This window comes from Lepidochelys kempii, chromosome 25 (assembly GCF_965140285.1).
Source record: "Lepidochelys kempii isolate rLepKem1 chromosome 25, rLepKem1.hap1, whole genome shotgun sequence".
NCBI lineage: Eukaryota > Metazoa > Chordata > Testudines > Cheloniidae > Lepidochelys > Lepidochelys kempii.
In genome coordinates this window covers 15,710,995-15,732,532 of record NC_136404.1, presented here as the reverse complement: position 1 = coordinate 15,732,532, position 21,538 = coordinate 15,710,995, and the positions used below count along the sequence as shown (strand labels likewise).

Sequence of the window (21,538 nt, the reverse complement as noted above, 5' to 3'; positions counted from 1 at the left end):
AGGAATGCTGTCTAGGGGGCTGGGCCTGGGAGTCAGAACTCCTGGGTTCTGCTCCCAGCTCTGGGAGAGGAGTAGGGTCCAGGGGTAAGAAGGGGGCCAGAGTCGGGCCTCCTGAGAGCTCTTCCTAGCTCTGCTGCTGCCTCTGCCCGTGAGCATGGGCGCGTCCCTTCCTCTCCGTGAAATAGTCCCAGTAATGCTCGACGAGGAGACCCCCAGGCGCGCGGGAGAGCGGAGCTGGCCTCCACGCGGGGACTCGTTCAGCGGCTGGGCCGAGCCCCCTCTGACAGGCCTAGCAGGCAGGGGAACCTTGCGTTAAAGAACTGCATGGAAGCAGGGTGTCCCTGCGGCTGGGATGAGCCGGCACCGAGCTCAGCCCCGGCACTGCCTGGGAAGCTCAGGGGTTGCTGTAACCCCGGCCTGCAGGAAGGGGCAGGAGCTCCACTCTGCGGGAAACAAGTTGGGTTTGAAACAACAAAGCCACAAGCAGTGGCAGAGGCTGCACGGGGCGGGGGAGTGGGCCAAACTCCACGGGGGTGGGGGGGGCTGTGCAGCGGGTTGCCCACTGGGCCTGACCCCCCCGTCATTGGCACCAGTGTGAATCAAGAGCACGTGCCAGGAGCCGCTGGTGTCAGTGTGAACAGAACAAGGCCTAGTGGCCGTCAGTGTAACTTGCACTGATTGGCCCACCTGTGAGTGTCACGGAGCAGCGGGCAGGACTGGATGGAGTCTCAGGTTGTTTCTCCCCCTACCCTGTCCTCTTCCCCTCCTCACCGCGGTGAGTTAAGAACATAAGAACGGCCATACTAGGTCAGACCAAAGGTCCATCCAGCCCAGTATCCTGTCTGCCAACAGCGGCCAATGCCAGGTGCCCCAGAGGGAGTGAACCTAACAGGTAATGATCACTGATCTCTCTCCTGCCAGCCATCTCCACCCTCTGACAGACAGAGGCTAGGGACACCATTCCTTACTCATCCTGGCTAATAGCCATTAATGGACTAAACCTCCATGAATTTATCCAGTTCTCTTTTAAACCCTATTGTAGTCCTAGCTTTCACAACCTCCTCAAGCAAGGAGTTCCACAGGTTGACTGTGCACTGTGTGAAGAACTTACTTTTATTGGTTTTAAACCTGCTGCCCATTAATTTCATTTGGTGGCCCCTAGTTCTTATATTATGGGAACAAGTAAATAACTTTTCCTTACACACTTTCTCCACACCACTCGTGATTTTTTAGACCTCAATCACATCCCTTGCACCCCCCGCTGGCTGTCAGTTACGTTTCGACCCCTTTCCCTAACCTCGGGGCGGCTCCATCCTCTCCCATGGGTTAGTCCTGATTTACACCGGGGCTGAAGCATGATCAGGAGCAGGCCTGTGTGACCCCAGCTGAGGAGCTTCCACAAGTCATTTACATCACCCCTAGCTTCGGCCTGCTTGGCACCCTCCTCCACCAGCTCTGAATTTGGCCCTGTGTATTTATTTATAGCTGATATGGCCCAACACCTCCTGAAGGCAGGTTTGGCCGACAGCCTGGAAAATGCCATGGATCAAAGAGTTAACTTACCCTTTCTGCCCTGGCTCCAAACCCGGCCCGATAGAAACAAATCAGCGGGGCGGTTTTCAGGATTTTCCTCCGAAAGGGGAAAACACTTCGGACTCGCCCGGCCAGTTTGCCCTGCTCCCTTTAGGGAAGGGCACGGCCGTGGTGTGTTCCCTATCAGAGCAGCATGGGCCTTTAAGGGTTAAGTGGGAAACCGGGACGGCCATGTGCACCTTTGGGTATGAATATTAATAACACCAGTTGTTGTAGGCAGGATCAGAGCATTAAAAAGTGAAACGACGTAAGGGGAGGAGAAAGGAAAAGGGCTTTAGCTCCATCCCCGAGGAACCGCACGGGACACTGCGTGGCTGGGAGATCCAGCATGAGAACCCACCTTCCTCCAGCGTTTTGGGACAGCTAAACCCAGGAACTGGTTACCCCGGCACGGCCCCCACCTCCCTCCCCCCGGAGGATCAGCACATGGGACGCCGTCCAAGCCGATGCGGGCCAGACTCCAAGGCTACAGGCTGCTTGGGAATGAGAGTACAGGAGTTTCTGGAGAGGGGAGCTGGGCTGGACTCTCCCCCACGTGCAAGTCCCCGTCCGGGTGCTCAGGTCTGATCGGACGCTGAAATCTTTGGGAGAAAGTCAGGCACCTGGCACAGTTAGTTCCCAGCTCCCCTCTGGGAAGTGAGCCCAAGCCACCAGCATCCAGGAGATACAGGTGGGAGCTGGGATGGCAAAGCACCCACCTGATGCCAGGATTAGCGGAAGGAGAGGAGCGGGCACAGAAAGCCAGGGGTGCCAGGAGGGTCTGACATCCAGCCAGCTGACCATGGGCTCCCAGAGCGTCTGGTAAGAGTATTTCTTTCTTATTAACCCTTTGCAATCTGTCCTTTTCTAGCCCCTGTCGCCTGAAGGTTCTTCAAATGTGTGGCGAGCACTAGCTATGGGAGCCCCACCACCTCCAGAAATGTTATTCACCCCAAATGTACAGATGGGGGAACCCGAGGCACGGAGCAGGGAAGTGATTTGCTCACGGTCAGCAAACAGAACCCAGGAGTCCTGACTCCCAGTCCTCGCCCGTCTCTAACTCCTTGATCGTACTCCTTCCCCACCCTCAGCTTAGAGAGAGTAATAGCACAGGGAACCCTCAGCCAGCAAAAGCCAGGCAGGCCACTGAGATGGTCTATGAGCTCCAACTCACCTGGGCTGGGGGCAGCGTAAGGTGCTTGCTTAAAGCAGAGTGGGGGCAGGCTGCAGGGTGTGGTGTCTGGGTTTCACTGTGATTTAGAAGCTGGGAGGGTTCTTACATCCTGTCCTCCCCATCCTGTCCTGTTCCCCACCGTCCCAGCCACATGAGAAAACTTGTCATGTCCCGGGTGGAGCATCCCCGGCTGCTGCAGCTTGCTGTGATACTGAATCAGAAACAGTTCGGGCTCCAATAAAACCCGCTCGACCAGAGCCTGTGAGATCAGAAGAGAATTCCCCCCACCTGACCCCATAGCTTCAGATGGACTCCGAGGGTGCTCTCTGCATGTAGATGGCACCCCTTCCGGCCTGGCAGGGGCAGCTGGTGTGCCAGCTGCTGGTGCCACTGATGTTCTGTGCCCTGCTTCTGCAAATCACCCGGCTCCAGCTGCCACATGGAGGGCTTGGTGATCTGCTGGCTGCAGTCTCTGATCTGTGACTTTGCAGTGAGGATAGGATAACAACGGTACCTCCAGGAGCTGGGGATCCTTGCCCCCCCAGCACCCTCACACACGGGCATGGCATTAACTCGCCATCACTGGCACACCCAGAGGGCATCTCAGGGTGGTGAATGGGTCTGATCCTGCCACCTTCACTCACCCATGCCACCCCCCTCTGGCGTGAGTGAGAGGAGAATCAGGCCCAGTGTGTGTCCGGTTGCAGGACTGGGGTCCTGTTTCTACACCACGGGCTGGATTTTACCTTCCTTCCCTGTGTATCACTCGAGAGCAGGGCAGGGTTTGGGCTGGCGTCCTGGCAGGGCTCTGGCCAACGTGTCTGTTCTGGGGCCTGCTATGGGACCAAACACAAAACGATACCCCCAGTCACACCTCCGATTGTTCCATGTCTGACTCATCTTTTGAACGATGCAGGGACTCATCTCGAAAAGCTCCCTGCGTCAGCCAGGCAGGGGGAGCAGGGACGGATGGAGACAACACTCCAGCAGGACTTTCCCAGCCCGAACTTCTGTGACTCTGCGGGAAAACCCAGGGCAGCTGGGGGTCAGAAGGGGTGGGAGGAGGGGTGGTTAAGATAGAATTTTTCAAGGCAAACTAATTGCTTGTTCTCCCCTGCATGGAACCAGAATCCCTCAAACCAGACGCTGTTCTGAGGAGGGTTCTATGTTTTAGAGCTCAAGGAATTCTAACTGGGGTGCAGTCTAGAACCCACTGGGTTCGAAAACCCCACGTGAGCCTGTTGCTTCGGCCCAGACCTGTGTGCGCTCTGGAACCCTGTGCAGGCCTAGGGGACCCAGCCTCTGCGTACCCCATGTGAGCCCGGGGCGTCTACATTCTAGAAGCCGGCTCATTTCTCAGGGGTTGTAAATTCTAGAACCCGCAGGATAGGCTGACGGGGAGGCAGGTGTCGCAGTCCGGCGCTCCCATAGATCACAAGCCCTTTGGGGCAGGGACTCTGTGTACCTGCGTGTGTCTGTCTGGGGTGCAGCCCCAGGCACCCGGAGCCCTGCCCTGAGTTCTGAAGTGCTCTAGAACCCAAGGTGAGCTGGTGGCATGAGCCTCCTAGCCACTATGTCAGTTCTACGCTCTACAAGCAGGCTGCATATTCTAGAAGCATTCTGGTCTCGAAATGCTAGGGACAAACCCTAGACACCGGCACCCTTTGTGCAGGGCGGGTTGCTGAGTGGATGTGGCATTCCTCACACAGAGAGAGGAGGTCACTTTGCACATCCCAGGCTGGCCGCGTGACTCATCGCCCAGGGAAAGAGCCCCGAAGCCGGAGCAGGAGCTGCCGAGTGCCCTGACAGTTCTACCAGTGGCCTCTCGCTTTCAGCTCGGTTCCCAGCGGGGGCCGCAGGATCCTACCTCTGCCCTGTCCTGCCAGTGCCGCACAGGGGTGGCGGGGGGGCAACGGAGCAATGCCTCCCAGTCGGGCTGTTCTCCAGGCAGGCAGAGTGGCCAGGAGCTGAACAGCCCATGGGGAATGAAAAGTGACTTGGGGAGTGGCCAAGCTCACCCGGGGAGTGGCCCAGACTCAGACTGAACCTAGGTCCCAGTCGCAGGCCAGTGCCCGACCCATGAGGCTGGCCCGCGTCCTAGGCGGCTGGCCTCTCCGCTCTTGTCTCCTCCGCCCCTCCCAGCCCCCCCCAGCTCCCCCCATTTCCCCCTCCCACACCCCCCCCCACATCTCTGCCAAGGGCCTAACCTCAACCCACAGTCAAACACCCCCAGATTTGTGGGGTCTGGACCTGGAACCCAGATGTGGATGCAGCTTTCATAGCTTGACCCCCCACAATGGTCTGAACTGAACCCCCCAAAACAAAGACATTTATTTTGGACGGGCAGGGGAGAGGGTCAAAATCTGGCCCCACATTTTTCATCCCAGCCCCCCCACCCATCTCCAGTCAGCCCGCCACCCCCACTGGATTGTAGGAATCCACCCCACCTTGTTCCCTTCCCTGATGATCTCACACCTGAGCTGTTGTGTCTTGTCTTATCTCTGTGTGTCTTGTCTGGCTCAGGCCGAAATCTGGGGGGAGGGCCGGGACCAAGCCAAGCTTGCTTTGCAGGGCTCCTGTCTCCCTTGTGTCTGTTATGCACCTGTAGACATGAATGTGGGTAACTAAGGGGGGGACACACACTCCCGAGAGGGCCCCCCCATCCCTGTTCCCTCAGGTGCCTCTAAGAACCGGCCAACCTCAATAGCTTTGGCTGCTTCTCCAGCCCCCTTGAATCTGCAGAATTACACCAGCCTGGCCTTTCTCGCTGGCTCCCCCCATGCCTGCCTGGGCTGGAACAGCAGCCTCGGCCCATGGCATCTCAGGGACGCGCGGGGCCAGCATGTGACTGACAGTGGGTCAGGTATTGGATTGGGACCTGCGTTCAGTTCCCAGCTCCCCCACGGCCTCTCTGTGTGACCCTAGGTGAGTCACTCGCCTCCCTGGGCCACAGTCTCCCCCTCTGTGAAATGGGGGTTCAAAATGCTTCCTTTGCCTGGTCTGTGTAAGTGCCATGAGGCAGGCAATGTGGGAGCCTTTGCCACCTAGCGGGGAGTTGGGGGGTTGACATGCCGGGCAGGGCAAACTCTGGAATCCACGCTGAGTTTTCTCTCTGGCTTTTTGCAGGCACAGTTCCCTGGGGACCGTCCTGCTCCTGACCTGGCTGAGTGTGGGCTGGGGCATCGGCAGCACTCAGGTAAGTGGAGGAGAAGAGACCACGTGGACAGGTCAGATTGGAGGACAGACCTTCCCTAAGGCCTGGCCCAAGCCTGCAGCAGAGTGGGGGTCATGTAGGATCTGAACATTTCCCAAGATATCTGTCCCCATTGATGTACGTCGTGGTATCACCACCTGTAACTGCAGGACCCCGCCGACCCCTAACAGATAATAGGCCTAGATATACACCAAGTGAGGAACATAGGAATTACCAGGCAGGATGAGACCCACAGCCCATCTAGCCCAGTGTCCCTTCTCTGATGGTGGCTAGCACCAGCTGCTTCTGAGGCAGGTGTGCGAAACCCTGCAGTGACAGTAATGGAACAACCTGCCCCCTTGGAAATTTCCTTCCTGACCCCTGTGATTTACGGGTTGGCTCATGCCTAGAAGCATGGGAGTCTCCACCCTCCCAAAGCTCTGGAAATAAAAATAACTTGAAGCACTTGCCAAGGGTCACAATGCCACTATATCTGGCTAACTGACTGGTAGATAGCAATTCATCTGTCCTTATCTAAGCATTCCCACCCACCACTGCAATGCAGCCCCCCCTGGAGTGAGAGCTGGCAGCTGTTTGACAACACAAAGCAACAACAGCTACAGAGGGGATTTTGGGGAGATAGGATGTAAATGCCTCCAGCTGGAAGCTGGCCAAGATTCTGGGAGTAACAGACCCCTGCGGTGGGGGATCGGTAGCAGCCACAAGGGGTCAGGGCCCCATCTCCAGCAGCAGTGGGCCTCCGTTGCAGGAGGCATGTTCCATTCGTCATACAGGAAATAGTCTCTTCTCTTCTCAGCTGCTTTATTCCTCTGCAGCCAGAGCTGCTCTGTCTTTCTTTAACTGGCTGACCCAGCCCTCCCCTCTTGTCTGCTCCTCGGGAGGCAGGGTTGGCAGCTCATCAGGGTCAGGTCGCTGGGTTGGTCCCCCCTTTGGGGTGGGGTGGCTTGGGCACCAGCATAGGAGACCCCTGGGAGCTCCTGTCCAGGAGCCAGTGAATTGATCCAGCCAGGCCTGGCCGTTTGCTTCTCTCCCAGTTGCCAGATGACCCCCCACCCCATCTCCCTGTTTATTTCCAGCTCTGCCCGTAGCTCATTAATCCCAGCATCTGCTGGGGAGTTAACAGCCCAGGCCTTGGAATTCTCCGGCCGGCGCCCAGAGGGCCCAGTGCAGAATGCCCACGGAGCTGATACTGATCGGCCCAGTTGTGTGGGGGTGCCGAGTGAGCCACAGCGCAGGTGTGACACTGTTGGGGGTTACCCAAGGCGGCCAGGAGGAATCACTACCACAGGGCGGGGCCGAGCTGACAGGTGTGACTTGTTGTCAGTGTGCATTGAGTCAGCTCGGAGACCCACCCTGCTGCAGGTGACAAGTTTCTCTCCCCCCCCCGCCCCCCGGGGGTTTGGAACCCAATATTCTGCGTGTTACGTATCTGTACAGATGCTTCCCTTCCAGACGTCTCACACTCCCCAAGAGAAGAGGCTGGGTTTTCGCTGTTGGGAGAGACTGTCAGTGAATAGTGTGGTGGCTGGACACTGATGTAATGTTCCTTGGCAGGGCATATTTGTGTCCCAGAAGGGACTTGCCCAAAGCCACACCGCAAGTTAATGCCAGAGATGAACCCAGGCGTCCTGGCTCCCAGTCCCACTCTGCTCTAACCCACTAGACCCCCCCTCGCCCCACTCCCCTCCCAGAGCTGGGGTGAGAACCCAGGTGTCCTGGCTCCCTCCCGCTGCTCTGATCACGGGATCACACTTTACAGGCCAGCTCGGCTGTAAACTCCACGTGGGCTGGTGCCTGAGTTCTGAGCAGCATTTGCACTGCGAGGGGGAGAGAGAGGGAGGGTGTCACAAGGGGAGCCCGTCATCAAAGGAAGAATCTAACCCAGCGCAGCAGTGGTGGGTGTGAAGGGGCCCTGGGAATCTCAGCTCTGGGCGTGGCGGAGAGGGCCCTGTGCAGGCCCCAGGAAACACGCTGCAGACAAGAAGTAACTGGTGTGCAAATTACCAAACGGGCCTGCATCCTCCCCCACCCTAACCACAGAGGCAGGGACCCACCCACGGCACTGAGATCATCCCTCCTGTCCTAGGGCTGGGTTAAGGACACAGGCAGGGGCTCCTCTCTGCCAGCATGGCAGAGCTCTGCATCCTGGAGCAAACACTATCTGGTCACAACAGTTTTGCACTGTGCCTACTTGGCACAAGGTTGCAGGGCAACCACGTATGGGGCCCTGGGTGCATCTGCCCCCTGGTCTCCTGCATGGCTGGCTCCGCCCACAGCTCCAGGGGACGTTTGAGTGAGAGGGGGGCTGAGCCCCCAGGGTCTGGCTGAATGCCAGGGGTGGTAGCTGCCCCAGGGAGCATCAAAGAAAGGCCTGGGGTGGAAGGCTGTAGTTTGCCACCAGAGCGGGTGACCGCTGGACCCTGGCACAGCTCATTTGTGGGTCAGCTTCCACATGGGGGATGCTCTGCACTCGCAGCCCACCCCCGTGTCTCTCACCAGCTTCTGGCACTTGGCTTTCCCGGTGGTCAGGCCCCCGTGCATCCATGTGTGCGTGCGTGTGGGTATGTGTGTAGTGCAAGGCCTGCAAAACCCCATGCACGCATATGTGTGTACGATATTTGTGTGGCATTCTATGTGTGCCTGCACACACGTGTGTGTGCTCATGCGTGTGACTCCATGTGCAGTGGGGGGGAGGAGATCTGCTTTTTCCATCACCCGGCCCCAGGCATGCGGCAGCTGGGAGTCCCAGAGACGCAGCAGCTGATTTGGGCCTGGAGGTTCCTTCCAGCTTCCAGCTTTTAATAGGCAGCAGGTTTATTAACAGGCAGCAGGTTTAAAACAAATAAAAGGAAGTATTTCTTCACACAACGCACAGTCAACCTGTGGAACTCCTTGCCAGAGGATGTTGTGAAGGCCAAGACCATAACAGCGTTCAAAAAAGAACTAGATAAGTTCATGGTGGATAGGTCCATCAATGGCTATTAGCCAGGATGGGCAGGGATGGTGTCCCCAGCCTCTGTTTGCAGAAAGCTGAGAATGAGCGACGGGATGGTTCACTGGATGATTCCCTGTTCTGTTCATTCCCTCTGGGGCACCTGGCATTGGCCACTGTTGGAAGACAGGACACTGGCTAGATGGACCCTTGATCTGACCCATTAGGGCTGTACTTATGTTCTTGCCTCCAGCTCTGGGCAAAGGGAGCACCAGTGTAATAGATTCCTATCTATCTATCTATCTATCTATCTATCTATCTATCTATCTATCTATCTATCTATCTCATTCTCATGGTGGTGGCTGAGCTCTTGTGAGTCACACCCCTGCAGGGTGCTAGCATGTTGTCCCACTCCCCCTGGGGCTGCTCAGCCAGGGGCAGTACAAGTAAAGGTGTATCCAACTCCCCCCTGCCCACCTTTGGGGAAGTTCCCCTCCAGATCTGGCTCTGGACTCTCCAGCCTGGGGCTCATCACTCTTCTCCCCAGGCCGGTCCCTCCACCCCGTCCCGATCACTGTCTGAGAAGGACAATGGATAGCGGGGCAGGGGACTGGAAGGGGAGACAGGCCTGGCTGGCGGGGAGCCAGGGGATGGGAAGCCAGGAAGGAACCTTCATTCCAAATGTCGGGAGCAGAGATAAAGCAGGCACTGGAGGGATCCTACAGGATTCAGTGTAAGGAGTGGCAGGGACAGAAACCAGAGAAGGAGACAATTACAGGGCTGGGGAGGAGGAGGGGGATGATTTCACTGTGTGATGATAACTGCCCAGCAAAAATAAAGGGGTGGGGGTGGGGGAGATCTAGGATGTTGACTCCACCAGAGAAGCCATGTGGCCCGGACTCCCCCCTCTCCACCCCCCCGCCTCCCAAGCCTTCTCGAGTGGCCCAAACTGGGCAGATCTCAGACTTATTGTTACAGCTACAAGCTGCCCGTGGCCTCCATCCAAACCGTGAATGGAAACCACACGCCTGACGCTGAGCCCGCGCCCCCCCCAAAATTGTTCAATTGGAAGCAGTTCTCTCCAGCGTGCTCCAGCTGTGCTCCCCCCGTGGCGAGTGTCCCAGGATGCCCCACTGGCAGGGAGCCTGGGGGGCTGGTGCCAGCTGCACGGCGGTTTCCAGGGACTGTGTAACAAAATAACCGGGGAAGGTTCTTGGGGATCTGCCATCTCTGCACTGGGCTGGGCGTGTTGGCGACAGGGCAAAGGGAGTGGATGGACGTGGGTGATCCTCCCGGTGTGGAGCAGGGGGAGTATGGGGGGGGCAGATAGCCCCTCCTGGTGTGGGGCGGGGGAGGATCTGAGGGCAGAGGGACTGAGGCACCCCTCCTGGTGTGGGTTGAGGGGCCCCTGTGGGAAATGTTGCTTGTATAACTGGAGGGGCACAGGGCAGGCCTGGGCTGGGAGGGACTGGCCCATCCGGGAGGGGTGACTTTGTCATCTTCCTTTAAGTAGGGGACAGCCAGCAGGACCCTGGCGTTCGGCCTGGAGCCTCAGCCCCGCCAAAGGCGCCAGCCAGGCCATGGGGAATGGACGCCCTGGGGAGGCTGGAGCGCATGCTCCAGTACGTGTGGGGACGGCGCCTCCTTTCGCACCAGGAAATGCATCCGGTGAGTGGAGGATCCGGGGGGGAGAACCATGGGAACCCTCACCATGTTGCGTAACCATGCATGGAACAGGCATGACGGCGTCCTCCCCCAGGGACCAGACACAGGGCATCTCAGCCTGGTATTACAGGGCCAGTGCTGATGTGGGGCATGGGAGAGGTCTTTGCCCAGGGTGCGAATGACCCCTCTGCAACGCACCCCGATGCAAAGCGACATGCACGTCTGGAGACCACCGGCTCCACTCCAGGCAGGCCCAGGAATCCACCTCTGGTTCTGCCCAAAGGCCGTCAGCCGAACCCTCTCACCTCCCTGCGCCCAGCATGGCCAGCTGCGCCAGTCCTGGGCAAAGGCTGGCCTGGATTCCATGGCCCAGCCGGCAGGGATCCAAGGAACAGGCTTGATTTCTCCAGTGGCCCGAAAGGTTCTCATGGAAAAATATTTTTCTCTGGGGCATTTCCGACGACTTTGCATTTTAATTTGGCTTGAAACTTGGGGGGAGGGTTCTAATGACAAAAGTTTGATTTGGGGTTTTTTCCCCCTTTTTTGGAGGGCAGGGGAAGGAGAATAACAATATTTTTAGTTAATCTGAAAAATTCCATGGGAAAATGTGGAAGGAAAGTAATTTTTATTTGGGGGGGGGAGGCGGGAATGTTCTGTATTTTCCCACCTGCTCAAAATTGCAGATGAAATTTTTTAGCTTCATTTGACATTTTTGCATGGAAAATACACAGGCTTGGCCTGATTTCTAGGTGGGGAGAGAAATAAAAAAGCTTAAACTTGGGCAGAATAAGCTGCCCCCCAACCCCCTCCCCCGCTATTCATACCCCCACCCCCTCCCTCCAAGTGACTGGGCTCAACCTGACTCTGAGGATCAGACGAGATGATCCCAATGGTCCCTTGATATCCATGACGCACACCCCAAGGGGTGTGCGCTGGGGTATCGGTCCCCTTTTGGGGACCCCTGGCTGTGGCTGGGATCCCAGGCAGACAGGGGCGGGGTGCAGGCCTGCGGATTTGTCTGTGCCGGTTGGCCAGAGTCCGTGGGTGAGCGGGTTCCTTATCTCTGCCCTGATTAGGCGGGGAGGCGCCTGGCGAGATCGGGCGTGATTCAGGGCACGCTCTGCCCTATTCCCCCAGCTCCCCAGCCTCGGCGGGGGTGTCAGCCGAGCGTCTGGGCAAGCAGCAGTGCTCGCCGTGGCTAGCACCGGGAGGCATGGCTGGCTGGGCGGGCGTCTGGCTCTGCGCCCTGCCTGGGATTTCGGGCCCCTTTTCCTTCCGCCTTGTTTTCCTCTTGGAACCACCACACATTCTTCCAGCGAGTCGTCGCAGCTCCCACACCCCACACGCCCCATCCCGGAATCCCTGCCCCGTCACCCGCCGGCTCCCTCCCTTGGGCACAGGGCCTATGATGGGACCCTGCCATTGCCCTGCCACCCAGATGGAAGGCCTGGCAGCTTGGGAGCCGCTGTGCTAAGGTCCTTTTACCGCAGGTTCCCTGAAGAGGAGCTGTGTGCAGGGGAGCCCCGGCAGTACCGCGTGTGCAAGCTGCACGTGAGTGTGCACCAGAGCGACGGCAGCTGGAGTGGGGGAGGGGTGCATCTGAACCAGTTTATATCCGCACTGTGTCGTCCCCCCAACACACGATGCCACAGCAACACGGAGCTGCCAGCTCAGAGCGAGGCACCAGGGTGCAATGGGTAGGGTGTTGGACCGGGACAGCGGGCACCTGGGTTCTGTTCCTGGCTCTACCGCTGGCCTGGCTGGGTCCTGCCTCTCTGTGCCTCAGTTTCTCCATCCACTCCTCGCGTGAACTTTGCAGCCCCCAGAGGGGTGGATGCCAGTGGCTGGCCGCTTCTCTGCCCCATCCCCTTGGGAGGTTTGTCCGTCGCTGCCACAACTGGGTCATGCTCCATCCTGTCTCGGTGGCAGAGCCCCGTGGTGGGTGGTTCCTTCCTGTGTTGTCCAGCCCAGCACCTCTGCTGCTCTGATCTCGAGACTCACGTCTCATCTGACTCCCTGGAAAGACAGAGCTCAGGCGTCCAGACCAGCACTGGGCATGGGCATTCTCCCTGATTCTGGGCCTCCTGCAGTTCCCCGCCACCTGCCCCATTTACAGGTGCCCCTGCCGGGTGCATGATAACCTGCCCGCTGGTCTCTGCTAGTACAGACGGGACTCGGTGGCACTTTGCCATTCCTTCGCGTGCCCGATGGCCAAGGCAAGGCAGGTCGCCCCCCTGTGAGGCTGCAGCCCTGTGCCCTTCCCTTGCAGGAGTGTCCTGGCAGCTCGGTGCCCTTCCGGGCCGTGCAGTGCTCCCTGTATGACGGCAAGCCCATCCTGGGGAGCCAGGCGAGGTACCAGTGGGTTCCTTTTCATGGAGGTGAGTCCTGGGTTCGAATCCACCCCCGCGGTGGCACAGCCATTCTGCTGCCTCTCCGTTCTCACCCTGGGGGCCCTTCTCCAGCCGCCCTTGCTGAACGGCAGGGCCTGCTGGTTTCCTGGCCCCTAAACTGGAACCGCTCCCATCCCCGGCTTTCTCCTCCAGCGCCCAACCTCTGCGACCTGAACTGCCTGGCGGTGGGACACAATTTCTACTACACCTTCGGCAGAGTGCTGGACGGGACCCGCTGCAGCCCGGACTCCCCGGATCTCTGCATCAGCGGCCAGTGCTTGGTAGGGCTCGCTTGGTGCTGCAGGGCATGGGGCTCGTGGGGGGCCCCGGACTGGGACCAGCACTGTCTGCCAGTGCCTGGCGTACCCAGGCAGAGCGGGGCTTTCGCCCTGTGCCTGGTACCCAAGGGGTTGCCGACGCCACTGCAACGAGGGATGCTGGATAAGGCTCACCCACCTCGTAGACCCTGCATTCAGGGGACGTAGGTGGGTGAGTCCCAGCCCTGGCAATGCGGGGAGGTGCCAGCACTCCGGGCTGACCCAGCCCCCGCTCATTCTGGGGGTCGTCCCGTGCTGGGGAGGGATATCCGGTGCAGCCACCTCGCCCTTCTTGACGCCCGCTTTCCCCTCCTACCAGACAGCGGGCTGCGACGGGATCCTGGGGTCTGGCTCTCGGAGCGACGCCTGCGGCCTGTGCGATGGCAGGAACGACTCGTGCCTCTTCGTGCAGAGGGTGTTCCGGGCCGCGCTCCCCTCCTCCGGTGATTGATTCTCCAGGGGTGAATGCTTTGGCTCTTGGCTTCAACGCTCCCTCTCTGTCTCCTCCGCCGCACACCCTGCCCCCCGCCCGCCACCCTTCGGAGCCAGCCCATCCCCTCCTGCTCCGGGCACCGTATCCTCTTCCTGACACCAAACGGGACAAACCCACTGGCCAGGAGGAACTGAGCGACCCCATTGCTCGACGGCAATGCACAAGCCTTGCAGAGTGGATGAGCTGGCGTGGGGGGGATGGGGCATGCTGCAGAGATGGGGACCAGCTCTGGGAACAGGAGGCAAAACCCCATTTGCTGTGGTGCCAGGCTTCAGTGCCCACCACGCCCCTCCCTGCACAGTAACAGGCTTGCTAGTGGCTTCGCAAATAATCCAGGCCCCCGTGAGTAGCGGCAGGGGAGGGAAGGAGGGTGCCCAGCTGCACGTTGGCCCGGCCCTGGCAGCCACACCCTAGTGACACCAGGAGAAGAGGCCTGGCCCCTGTGGGGAAAGGGCTGAGCCCCCAGAGAGCTGCTGGTCTTTCCCCACAGGGCGGCGCCAGGGCAAGCTTCCTTCTACACCCCCAAAGCATGTCTGAGCCCTGCCCTCCAGGGGGGCAGAGGGCCGTCTGAGCCCCTTTCAGTCCTGGGTCTCTCCAGAGGCTGCTATCGACGGCTTCCACCCACGTGATGGTGACTTCGGAGCTGGATTGGACATGGTGACCCCTGGGAGAAGGGATCCCAAGGCCCATTGCCCCACTTAAGCCCCCCCAGCCATCCAGCGCCCCCCATGCCTGCATGTGCCTGTGAAACTGGCATCCCGCCAGCTCCAAGCCACACCGCAGCCTTCGCTTCCTTCCCCTCCCTGGACACGAGTTGGGGGAGCCGTGCAGGACGAGCTGGCCTCTCGCTGCCCCTGGGGCGGCGCCGTTGGGTTCAGCCCACACGTTGCTGCAGCGCCGGGAGGAACCAGCCTCCCACATGCCCAGGCTCTGCTCTGACTCCTGTCTCCTCCCCCACCTAGGTTTCTTTGGGTACAAGAACGTGACGAGGATCCCGGCAGGGGCGATGCGCATCAAGGTCACCGACTGGAGCCGCAACTACCTAGGTAGGAGGAGCCATCCCCACCCCATGGCCTCTTGTTAGCCCCGCCCTGCCTCACTTGACTCCGCCCCCCCACAGGCCACATGATGATTCCACTTGGAGTGACTCTGTCCCACAGCCGGAGTGGCAAGAGCGAGATTGTCCCTGATTGTGCTTGGGGAAGGTGCCTTTAAGCCAGAACCCAGGAGTCCTGACTGCTGGAACCGCATCCCGCTCTAACCACCAGACCCCACTTCCCTCCCGAAGCTCGGAAAGGAACCCAGGAGTCCTGACTCCCACCATGCCCCCGCTCTAACCACCAGACCCCAGTTCCCTCCCCAAGCTGGGAAAGGAACCCAGGAGTCCTGATTCCCACCCTGCCCCTGCTCTAACCACTAGACCTCACTTCCCTCCCACTGCTGTAACCACTAAATCTTACTGCCTAGCCAAGCTATGCTGGGTTGGGGCCCTTTGTGCATCCTCCCCCCCAGATGGCACAGCTACAGGCCAATGCCATTGCACCATCTGCAGCTTTACCCCACGGTGCCTTTCCCCCGCCCCCAAGCCCAGCAGACCCTCACACTGTGCCCCCCCAGGTCCCCTCCCCAGTCCTCCCTCTCTCTCACTCGGGCCGCTCTGTGTCTCTCCGCAGCACTGATGAACGGGGAGCAGCAGTACGTGATCAACGGGGACTGGGCCATCGACTGGCCGGGCGCGTACGAGGTGGCAGGTACCACGGTGCGCTATGCCCGGGACGCGGACAATCACGAGACCCTCGAGGCAGCCGGGCCGACAGAGGAGGATCTGCACGTCATGGTGAGGGGGGCTGGGGGAGAGAGCGAGCTGGGCTTAGGGGCTGCCCCATCTCGGTCTCCCCTTCACAGGCTGATCTCCCTGGTGCCCTGACAGCATAACACCCCAGGGACCCCGGTGCATGGGAGAACAGCCCCCCTCACACACACACACTTCCCCCAGCATGTGTGTAGGGTCTCCCCCGAGTGCTGGGCTGCGCACCCTGGTTCGTTATTGTAGGGTCTCTCCTGAGTGCTGCTGGGCTGCACACCTTGGTTCGTTATTGTAGGGTCTCTTGGGGGGACTGTTGTATGCCCCCGGGCAGGTGGGAGCTGGGACGCGGGGGGCTCATGCAGCCTGATGGGTGGGCTCAAAGGCAGCTCTCCGTCTTCCCCCTGCCGAGCAGGTCCTGTTCCAGGAGCCGAACCCGGGCATCGAGTACGAGTTCTGGCTCCCCAGGGAGCGGCACGGGCACCTCCAGGGTGACTCCAGCCCTCTGCGACAGCCTCAGCCCAGAGGGGTCGACCTGGACCCACCCGGCGTGCCCCAGCCTGGGCCTTGGACCACACTGGTGCCCCCCACGCACCTCAGCATCAGGGACACGACCACGGAGAGGGCCCGGCGGGGACCCACAGACACAACGCAAACAGGTGCCTGCTCTGTCCTCATGGGTCTTCCCTCCAGGGCCCAGACGATAGACAGACAGGACCTCGATAGACAGACAGTACTACTGGAGTGGACTGGGGCAGGATGCTACCCCATGGGGGCATATTGCAGAGCCCAGGGGAAGCCACCTTGGCAGCAGGATCCCAGCTCTGCTGTGGGGGGCAGATATAGCACCATGGGGGTGGCAGGGGGGAAGGCCAGGGCTACAGAAGCGCCCCACCCCAGAGGGGTTCCAGACCGGGATCCGAACTGCAGTTCTGCCCTGGCCCCTAGCGCTCCAACGGGCAGAACCAAAGCCCCAGATCTGAGCCCCTAGGGCCCTGGGGGAAGTTTGGATCCGGAGCTAAACATCCTCCTGGCCCCAGGCCCGTTTGTCCATGGGGCTCCCCTGGCTGCTGGGATGTGGGACCCCCCGCCCACCCGGCAGGGCTGCTAATGCTCCACCACAGCCCCCTCCCTCCCAGCCCCACCCTTAGACACAACACAGCATCCCTCGGCCCCTGGGGGCTTCCGCTGGGGCTTGCAGCTGTCGGGCAGGTACCGGGGTTGCCTGCATCCCCCCCCAAACGATCCTCCACCCCCCACTGACTGCCCTGGCTTTGTGCCCCATAGGGAGCTGCGGCAGGTGCCAGACGCCCAAGGGAAAGTCCCAGCGCATCCGCCACTACTGCCAGAGTGACTTCGGTAAGAGCCCCTGGCCCAGCCCCCTGTCGGGGGGCTGAGCGTGAACACGGCAGGGAGAGGGAGCCGGGGGCAGGCACAGGGGCCACGCGGGACTGGGACAGGCCAGGAGACCCGGGAAGGGATTGCCGGGGCACGGTGGGCACTGAGCTTGGCTCCACATTGTCTTTTTTACAAAAAAAACTTGGCCACCCAGGCTCCCCACTTGGGCTGGATCAGAGCCGGTGCCCCCTAGAGGGGAACCCCGTGTCCCATTCCCCAACACCCCCAGGGCAGCCAGTTCCCCACTGTGGGGTGGATTGGAGCTGGCGCCCCCTATAGGGGAAAGGCCTCATGTCCCATTCCCCACCCCCTGAGCCAGCCAGTCCCCCCACACTCTGGGGCCAGCTCAGAACTGGCACCCCCTAGAGGCGGAAGGGCCCCATGTCCTATTCCCCAGCACCCCAGGGCAGCCAGTTCCCCCGGTGGGGTGGATTGAAGGTGGCGCCCCCTAGAGGAGGAAGGGCCCCATGTCCCACGCCCCAGCCCCCCAGGGCAGCCAGTTCTCCCCGTGGGTGGATTGAAGGTGGCGCCCCCTAGAGGAGGAAGGGCCCCATGTCCCATGCCCCAGCCCCCCAGGGCAGCCAGTTCTCCCCGAGGGGTGGATTGAAGGTGGCGCCCCCTAGAGGAGGAAGGGCCCCATGTCCCACGCCCCAGCCCCCCAGGGCAGCCAGTTCTCCCCGAGGGGTGGATTGAAGGTGGCGCCCCCTAGAGGAGGAAGGGCCCCATGTCCCACGCCCCAGCCCCCCACAGCAGCCAGTTCTCCCCGAGGGGTGGATTGAAGGTGGCGCCCCCTAGAGGCGGAAGGGCCCCATGTCCCATTCCCCAGCCCCCCAGGGCAGCCAGTTCCCCCAGTGGGGTGGATTGAAGGTGGCGCCCCCTAGAGGCGGAAGGGCCCCATGTCCCATGCCCCAGCCCCCCAGGGCAGCCAGTTTTCCGCCATGGGGTGGATTGAAGGTGGCGCCCCCTAGAGGCGGAGGGGCCCCATGTCCCATTCCCCAGCCCCCCAGGGCAGCCAGTTCCCCCAGTGGGGTGGATTGAAGGTGGCGCCCCCTAGAGGCGGAGGGGCCCCATGTCCCACGCCCCAGCCCCCCAGGGCAGCTGATTTTCCGCCTGGCCTGTTGCTCCCCTTCCGCCCCCTCTCCCCTTCCGCCCCACCCCCACTCGGCTCTCGCCCGCAGTGTTCCGGGCCCGGATCCTGGCCAAGCGGCCGATCGGGCAGGAGACGCGCTACGACGTGCAGGTGAAGCACACCTACCGCAACCGCTTCCCCCTGGTGCACCGGGAGTACGTGTGGGTCTCCAACGCCTGCGACTGCCCCCCGCTGCTGGAGCGCCGCGAGTACCTGCTCATGGCCCGGCGCCACGTCAACTACGAGCACACGCTCAACCGCATCCTGCTGCAGCGTGGCAGCTACGCCCGGCCCTGGTCGCCACGCGAGGACACGCTGCTGCGGGACATCGCCGGGCACTGCGCCCGGGGCAGGCCGGCGTGACCGGGGGGGAGCCCAGCCGTGGACAGGGCGGGCAGGGAGCGGTTTGGGGGCGCCCTGACCTGTTTCCATCCAGCCCTCCCACGTGCATACTCGGGGTGATGCCACAAAATGCAGGGTTCCCCTCAGATCAGCCAGTCTGACCGACGCTGCCTTCACCTGCCACTCACCCCTGGGCTTGCTGGCTCCAAGGCAGGCCCTGATGCAAGCCTTGCTAAAGTCACCCCCTTGCTCCCAGTGCAGCCAGACCCTCACCTCGAGTGCCAGCCATGGGGGTGAGAGCTGGGAGCTGATGGGAGAGCGGCTGCTGAGATCAGCTTGGGGCGGCAGTGACGGAGGAAGGCAGAGGGCAATGGGAACGGGGGGATTTCAGTCTCCAGTCTCTCCCCGATCCAGCCATGCTGTCCAAGGGGTAAAATGGGAGTGTGGCTTCACAACAGGGCAGGATGTTCGAGTCCACGCCTGGTGGTCGAGGGGACACAGGGCTTTAAAACAGTGTCTCCCTACAGGGGCAAATCCAGGCTGTGAGCCTCGCAGCAAGCCAGTTACTGGACACTAGCCACCCTGCTCAGCCACCTCCCTGCAGCCCTGGCACTGCGAAATCCCTGCCAGGCAGGGTGCAAACGGCGTGAGAACCCAGCCATCACATCCACATCTGCTAGCATGCCATGCACACGCTAGCCCATCGTGCAAACACACACGCACACGCTAGCCCATCGTGCAAACACATACGCACACGCTAGCCCATCGTGCAAACACACACGCACATGCTAGCCCATCGTGCAAACACACACGCACACGCTAGCCCATCGTGCAAACACACGCACACGCTAGCCCATCGTGCAAACACACACGCACACGCTAGCCCATCGTGCAAACACACACGCACACGCTAGCCCATCGTGCAAACACACACGCTAGCCCATCGTGCAAACACACACGCACACGCTAGCCCATCGTGCAAACACACACGCACACGCTAGCCCATCGTGCAAACGCACACGCTAGCCCATTGTGCAAACACACACGCTAGCCCATCGTGCAAACACACACGCACATGCTAGCCCATCGTGCAAACACACGCACACGCTAGCCCATCGTGCAAACACACACGCACACGCTAGCCCATCGTGCAAACGCACACGCTAGCCCATCGTGCAAACACACACGCACACGCTAGCCCATCGTGCAAACGCACACGCACACGCTAGCCCATCGTGCAAACACACACGCACACGCTAGCCCATCATGCAAACACACGCACACGCTAGCCCATCGTGCAAACACATGCACACGCTAGCCCATCGTGCAAACACACACGCACACGCTAGCCCATCGTGCAAACGCACACGCACACGCTAGCCCATCGTGCAAACGCACACGCACACGCTAGCCCATCGTGCAAACGCACACGCACACGCTAGCCCATCGTGCAAACACGCACACACGCTAGCCCATCGTGCAAACACACACGCACACGCTAGCCCATCGTGCAAACACACGCACACGCTAGCCCATCGTGCAAACGCACACGCTAGCCCATCGTGCAAACACACACGCACACGCTAGCCCATCGTGCAAACCTACACATGCAAACACACACACACAAGCTCACTCTGCAGCCCCCGCAGCCCCGCCGTGCAAACCAGCACCCACCCAAGTCCCGCCCCTCACACACCTGAACTCGTCTGGAGCGCCCGAGGCAAAGCGTCTGTGTCTGTCTGTAACTAACCCCTCTCCCTGCCCCCTCTCCCTGGTGCAGGGCTGGGCGGCTTTTCTCGCCTGGCCACTGCTCGGAGTCGAGTCTCTGGGATCAGACACTGCTGTGCTGCGCCCCCCCCCCCCCCACACTGACGCCTGCCGTGTGCTCCTCTCCCGGCTCTGCCCAGCAGTGATAACGCTTGAGTCCCTGGAATCCCACCCTCAAGCCCACGGGAGGTGCCCTGGACTCCATCTGCCCAGCCAGCTCCGTTGCCTGGGCCCACCAGCGCATGCCAGGCGAGCTTCCCAGCTGGGCTGGGTCCTTGTTCCACCCTCACCCGGCCTGTCCCACTGTCTGCTTCTGCTGGGAGCCACACGCTCCCTTCAGCCTAGGAGTGGGCTCCCAAGAGCTGGCATGGTGGGCATGGGCACACCATGAGATGGGCACCTGAGGGGGAGTGGTACAGCCAGAGAGGGGTGGCCCCCGCCCGTGAGGGTGCTCCTAGGGCCAGGGCAGTCGGAGGAGGGGGCAGACAGACACACCAGAACATGCCAGCAGGTGGGCTCTGCAGGAATGGGCAGGGCGTGTGCTGAGATGGGCCTCGCAGGGGTGGAGGCTCCTGGGGCTGGGGGCAGAAGGGGAAGGGGTCAGAGATGGGCACAGCGGGAGGCGGGCCCTCCCTAATGCCTCCTGAATGCACTGCTAATCCAACACGTAGTCCAGACTTGCCCCTAGCTGCCCCTCGGTGGCGCTCCCTCCCAGACCCCTGTGCAGCCCCCCTGCCTGCTTCCATCAGGGCACTGCCCAGCCTCTCGCCCGGGGAGAGTCAGGCCAATGCGGGGCTCCCCTGCTGCACCCCATCCCTTCTCCTCTGTTGTGTTTTTGGGGTAATTTATTTTTGCAAAATAAAATATGTCGCTGTGTTTTTAATTTAAGCCTTTCTCCCCCAGTTTGGCCAAGTGCCTGAGCCTGGACCATGCCTGGCATGTCCAGGGCCCTAGCTCTCTGCCAGCCACTTCTGGGCTGTTTAACTGCTGCTCTGCAGGGAAAGGAAGAATTCTGCGTCCACTGGAGCCCAGAATGTCAGTAATGAGCCAGCATCCAGCCAGGGCAAGCACCAGCTCCGGCCTTTACATCTGCAATGATCCCAGGGGGGTAGGGACCTTGCTCCTGCACCCCCAACCCCACATCCCTTCCCATGGAGCCAATGCGTTCTCTGCTCTCAGATACCCGGGGAAGCACCTTTCCACACAGCACTGGGGCCTTACCCAGGAATGCCCTGGCCAGCTCCTGCGTTTACAGATGCTCCCTGGGGAGCTTTAAGGCCCTCCACGCAAAGTGGGCATAGGTCTTAAAGCCTCATGCATCGGTGCTGTATGTGCCTCCCC

At 60.7% G+C, this 21,538-nt stretch overlaps 1 protein-coding gene across 1 annotated transcript; it reads left to right on the top strand.

The window, feature by feature from the left end:
- The first annotated feature begins 1,889 nt into the window (after positions 1-1,889).
- Positions 1,890-21,080, top strand: ADAMTSL5 (ADAMTS like 5). Its single transcript, XM_073323873.2, has 12 exons — positions 1,890-2,394; positions 5,873-5,942; positions 10,406-10,560; positions 12,048-12,108; positions 12,827-12,935; positions 13,101-13,228; positions 13,584-13,707; positions 14,720-14,803; positions 15,431-15,594; positions 15,977-16,220; positions 16,849-16,920; positions 18,138-21,080. Exons 1-12 carry the CDS (start codon positions 2,276-2,278, stop codon positions 18,449-18,451), a joined length of 1,644 nt encoding a protein of 547 aa, XP_073179974.1. The 5' UTR covers positions 1,890-2,275; the 3' UTR covers positions 18,452-21,080.
- The last annotated feature ends 458 nt before the right edge of the window (positions 21,081-21,538 follow it).

Bases quoted from the DNA above. Each gene is read 5' to 3' on its own strand.
- ADAMTSL5 (XM_073323873.2), top strand. From the start codon at position 2,276: ATGGCAAAGCACCCACCTGATGCCAGGATTAGCGGAAGGAGAGGAGCG. The intron at 13,229-13,583 runs GTAGGGCTCGCT...CCCTCCTACCAG, and splicing joins GCATCAGCGGCCAGTGCTTG to ACAGCGGGCTGCGACGGGAT. The intron at 15,595-15,976 runs GTGAGGGGGGCT...CCTGCCGAGCAG, and splicing joins AGGAGGATCTGCACGTCATG to GTCCTGTTCCAGGAGCCGAA.